Below are 5,227 nucleotides of genomic sequence, written 5' to 3'. Positions count from 1 at the left end.
TCACTCATATTACCCCTGAGGCCTCCTTTGTTCCCGAAGTAGGCTAGGGACATCCTGCTTCCTAGAACCAAATCTACAGGAAACAAAGGTACTTAACAAAGCCAAATGGGAACAGAATCATGCTTGGAACTCTCTCTGGGCAGAAAACAATAACTGGTATGGACTAGAGATTAGGGGAGGAGAAGGAAAAATGGGGTAAAAGTACGGAAGGAAGCTGGCAGGTTCAGTGTTTCTGTGTTGGCATGACCAGTCTCTCTTCATCCTCTTCCTGGATGTAGGGCTTGGTGCCAGGGCCCCCGAGGCTTTCTCCACAAATAAAAGGAGGTGAAGCTGTCTGGTGTCCCTATTTCAGGTTCTTGGGGGCAGCCAAAATGATGTCCTTTGTCTCTCTGCTCCTGATTGGCATCATGTTCCCTGCCATCCAGGGGAAGCAATTTACAAAATGTGAGCTGTCCCAGGTGCTGAAAGACATGGATGGCTATGGAGGCATTGCTTTGTCTGAATGTAAGTTCCCTGCTGCCTTGCTTCATCCATTCTTCAATTCATATGTGTCTCTCTTTCATCCACCTTTTCCTCTCCACTTTTATTCAATTATCTAATAATCCTTTTATCTTATCTGCTTATCTGTTTACTCTTTTTATTACATTTATTCATGTATTTTTCCTTTCTCTCTTTAAAAAAAAATTTTTTTTTAACATTTATTCATTTTTGAGAGACAGAGAGACACAGACTATGGAAGGGGCGTAGAGAGAAAGGGAGACACAGAATCTGAAGCAGGCTCCAGGCTCTGAGCTGTCAGCACAGAGTTTGATGTGGGGCTGGAGCCCACGAACTGTGAGATCATGACCTGAGCTGAAGTCGGACACTTAACTGAGCCACCCAGACGCCCCTATTTTCCCTTTCTCTTATTGTCTGTCCTTTTTGGAACTCTTTTCATTTCATCAATATATTTTGTGCTTTGCAATATTTGGAGATTAGCTAGAGAGCCTTTCTATGTCTGGTAATACAGGTCCTCATTTATGCTATAAATGCATAATTTATAGTCACCTCTGTGATACCTCTTTCTCATCTTTCCCTCAGGGATCTGTACCATATTTCATACTAGTGGTTATGATACACAAACCATAGTGAATAACAATGGCAGCACAGAATATGGACTCTTCCAGATCAACAATAAATTTTGGTGCAGGGACAACCAGATCCTTCAGTCAAGGAACATCTGTGACATCTCCTGTGACAGTGAGTAGCCTCTTTTATCCTGTTCCTCTGTTTTCCTGGAGGCTACCTCTGGGATAATCTTACTTTTGGTGTCAAGCATACTTCTGGCTTCACTGCCTTGTACTCCACTTCAACTGTGGGGCTTGAATTGACAGAATTTTCATGTTCACTAAATCCCCAGGCAGTTCCCAGAAGTTCACAGGTAGATGATCTGAGCTGTCTGGGATTCTTGAAGTCTAATACCCTGCATTTTCAGAGTAAGTCAGTTGATGAAGTTGACAGTTCCTCCGGAGACATTCAAGAAAAGTGAAGGGAATCCTTATCTTGGATGGGGAACATTATTGTATTGACTTTATCATATAGAAAGGCAACAGGCATAAGCCTCCAGTTCAGAGAAGAACCAGACCTAATAGATCCAGGGAAGAGGGAAACACATTATCTTTCTGGGTAATACTTAGCTCTCTCATTCCTCTCCTTGCAACTTCTGCCAGAGTTCCTGGATGATGACCTTACTGATGACATGATTTGTGCCAAGAAGATCCTGGATAAGGAAGGAATTGACTACTGGTGAATCTCCATTCTATTTTTTACTTTCCCCTTCTCCTCCTTTTTCTCACTCCTTTAGTCCAGCACTACTGTCCTCTCTTTCTATCTCCTGACCATTTAATTTAGAATGTAGTTTTCAAAACAAAAGTCATTGAGAAGATTCAGTTTTCCGATTTTCTAAGCTTCCCTCACACCACTCCTGTTTAACAATATTCCTAATAAGCATAAGAAAGAGAAGGCTGAGACCTATGGCTCCCTTCACCTGGACGTGGACATCTAATTCAGCTTGTTTTAGTCCTAGACCCCGAAGCAAGCCCTTGATTCCACTGCATGTCTTTTCCAGTCCTACAATTTTTTGGAGTTTTAAAAGTGAACCCTACCCCATTAGGTGGCTCAGTGTCCCTTGCCATCTGGCTAGGAATGTCCTTCTTTAATTTTCATCCACACTCTTCCACCTTGACCCTTTTGAGAATAAAGCTAGATGGAAGTTTGGGCTAAGATCCAGTCATCCAACTTGTCCCGTCTCTTTTTCCATTATCAGGTTGGCCCATAAACCACTCTGCTCTGAGAAACTGGAACAGTGGCACTGTGAGATGTTGTGAGTGCCTGCGGTCTTTGCCGTTTCTGCCCTCTGTACATTCCTGGAATGCCTCTCCCCTAAGGCTACCTCAGTTTGCTTCTTTCTACCCCCTTGAAGCTGATTTGTCTCTGAGCCCTGAACTCTGTAGTGACACCTTTGGACACTTGAGAATGATTCTCCAGGAATGTGTGACTGGTACACTGGACTTTTGACCCTTGCTTAGTGCCCCCTGATGGCACTTTAACTACAACAATGGATTCCACCTCTCTCTTGAATAAAGGGCCTGATTTTGAATGGCTGGCTGTATTTTCTTCCTGGAGGGAGGAGGAGGAAGTAGTGTGAGTGGGTGGACACTGAAGCTATAAGTCATAGCCACCTTCCATCTCTACTGAAGAGGAAATAGACTGAACTTAGAAAGATGGAGGTTACTTTCTGTTGCAACTCGATTCAAGAAACTCATTGATCACTAGCATATTCAAGGAACTATAGAAGGAGTAAAAAATTGGCAAAAGGGTCCCTTCCCTCAAGGACTAGTAGGAAAGATAAGATAAACAATTAATAAATAATTATAATGCAGAGCGCCTGGGTGGCTCAGTCGGTTAAGCGTCCGACTTCAAGTCAGGTCATGATCTCACGGCTGGTGAGTTCGAGCCCTGCGTCAGGCTCTGTGCTGACAGCTCGGAGCCTGGAGCCTGCTTTGGATTCTGTGTCTCCTTCTCTCTCTTCCCCTCCCCAACTTGTGCTCTGTCTCCTTCAAAAAATAAATAAAAGTAAAAAAAAATTAAAAAAAATTATTATAATACAAGGGATAATGTCATAGCATCATGAGAGAGTTTAGAAATGTGCTCTGAACATTCATTAAAAAAAGATACTTTAGGGGCGCCTGGGTGGCGCAGTCGGTTAAGCGTCCGACTTCAGCCAGGTCACGATCTCGCGGTCTGTGAGTTCGAGCCCCGCGTCGGGCTCTGGGCTGATGGCTCAGAGCCTGGAGCCTGTTTCCGATTCTGTGTCTCCCTCTCTCTCTGCCCCTCGCCCATTCATGCTCTGTCTCTCTCTGTCCCAAAAATAAATAAACGTTGAAAAAAAAAAATTAAAAAAAAAAAAAAAGATACTTTACATGGGGGGGTGCTGTGGAAAAAGAGATCAAGAAAGGATTTATTAAAGAAGTGGCATTTAAGCTGGTTTTGAAGTATGGGTTGGATTTTTGACTGGTGGAGATGCGGGGTGGGAGAAGGACAGCAAAGATAGGGGTGCCAAGAATCTGAAAAGGGTGACCAATGGGTTGAGGGAGATTTGAGTCCTAAAGTCTGTTTCTGCTACTCATTGATGGTGCAAACCTGGGCATGTCATCTCTGTCCTCTGTGCTTCAGCTTCCTCATCTTAAAAGGAGGGTTTTGGTTCAGGTGGTTTGTTTTTGTTTTTGTTTTTTGTTTTTTGTTTTTTATATCTGTTCCTGCTTTGACAATCCAGCATGCCAAAACTCCAATTTAAAGTACCACATTTATGTACAGATGGCTACCAGAAGCATTAAAAGATGCTCAACATTACTCATCAACAGGGAAATATGAATCAAAACTACAATGAAATATCACATCACACCTGTAAGAATGGCCAAAATTAATAACACAGGAAACAACAGGTGCTGGTGAGGATGCAGAAAAAGGGCAACCCTTTTGCACCATTGGTGATAATGCAAACTGGTGCAGCCACTCCGGAAAACAGCATTGAGGTTTCTAGAAAATTTAAAGTAGAACTCTACAACCCAGAAATTGCACTACTAGGTATTTACCAAAGGATACAAAAATACTAATTCAAAGGGTACATGCACCCTGATGTTTATAGTAGCCAAATTATGGAAAGAGCCCAAATGTATATACATGTACCATGGAATATTACTCAGCCATCAAAAAGAATAAAATATTGCCATTTGCAATGACTTGGATGGAGCTAGAGTGTATTATGCTTAGTGAAATAGGTCAGTCAGAGAAAGACAAACACCATATGATTTCATTAATGTGGAATTTAAGAAACAAAAAAGATGAACACGGCGGGGGAAAAGGGAGAGGCAAACCAGGAAACAGACTCTTAAATATAGTGAACAAACTGAGGGTTGCTGGAGGGGATGTGGGTGGGGGGATGGGTTAAATGGGTGATGGGTATTTAGGAGGGTACTTGTTCTGATGAGCACTGGTGTTCTATGTAAATGATGAATCACTAAATTCTATACCTGGAATTAATATTACACTGTGTGTTAGCTAACTGGAATTTTTTTTTTAATATTTGAAATTTATTGTCAAATTGGCTTTCATACAACACCCAGTGCTCATCCCAAAAGATGCCCTTTTCAATACCCATCACCCACCCTTCTCTCCCTCCCACCCCCCCCCCATCAACCCTCAGTTTGTTCTCAGTTTTTAAGAGTCTCTTATGCTTTGGCTGTCTTCCACTCTAACCTCTTTTGTTTTTTTTTCTTCCCCTCCCCCATAGGTTTCTGTTAAGTTTCTCAGGATCCACATAAGAGTGAAAAACATATCTGTCTTTCTCTGTATGGCTTATTTCACTTAGCATAACACTCTCCAGTTCCATCCGTTGCTACAAAGGGCCATATTTCATTCTTTCTCATTGCCACATAGTACTCCATTGTGTATATAAACCACAATTTCTTTATCCATTCATCAGTTGATGGACATTTCGGCTCTTTCCATAATTTGGCTATTGTTGAGAGTGCTGCTATAAACATTGGGGTACAAGTGCCCCTATGCATCAGTACTCCTGTATCCCTTGGGTAAATTCCTAGCAGTGCTACTGCTGGGTCATAGGGTAGGTCTATTTTTAATTTTTTGAGGAACCTCCACACTGTTTTCCAGAGCGGCTGCACCAGTT

General features: G+C 42.3%; 1 protein-coding gene across 1 annotated transcript; it reads left to right on the top strand.

Moving 5' to 3' along the window:
* The first annotated feature begins 371 nt into the window (after nt 1–371).
* Nucleotides 372–2,622, top strand: LALBA (lactalbumin alpha). The gene is made up of 4 exons (XM_030322067.1): nt 372–504; nt 1,081–1,239; nt 1,710–1,785; nt 2,306–2,622. The coding sequence occupies exons 1-4, from the start codon at nt 372–374 to the stop codon at nt 2,364–2,366; spliced, it is 429 nt and encodes a 142-aa protein (XP_030177927.1). The 3' UTR covers nt 2,367–2,622.
* The last annotated feature ends 2,605 nt before the right edge of the window (nt 2,623–5,227 follow it).

This window comes from Lynx canadensis, chromosome B4 (assembly GCF_007474595.2).
Source record: "Lynx canadensis isolate LIC74 chromosome B4, mLynCan4.pri.v2, whole genome shotgun sequence".
In the NCBI taxonomy this organism is placed as follows: Eukaryota; Metazoa; Chordata; class Mammalia; order Carnivora; family Felidae; genus Lynx; species Lynx canadensis.
The sequence above is the reverse complement of the archived record's forward strand: the minus strand, read 5'-3'. Positions and strand labels throughout refer to the sequence as shown.

What these genes read in the sequence shown, in the direction of transcription:
- LALBA (XM_030322067.1), top strand. Translation starts at nt 372, where the DNA reads ATGATGTCCTTTGTCTCTCTGCTCCTGATTGGCATCATGTTCCCTGCC. An exon ending in CTGTGACATCTCCTGTGACA is followed by an intron (nt 1,240 to 1,709) that starts GTGAGTAGCCTC and finishes AACTTCTGCCAG; the next exon opens with AGTTCCTGGATGATGACCTT. An exon ending in AAGGAAGGAATTGACTACTG is followed by an intron (nt 1,786 to 2,305) that starts GTGAATCTCCAT and finishes TTCCATTATCAG; the next exon opens with GTTGGCCCATAAACCACTCT.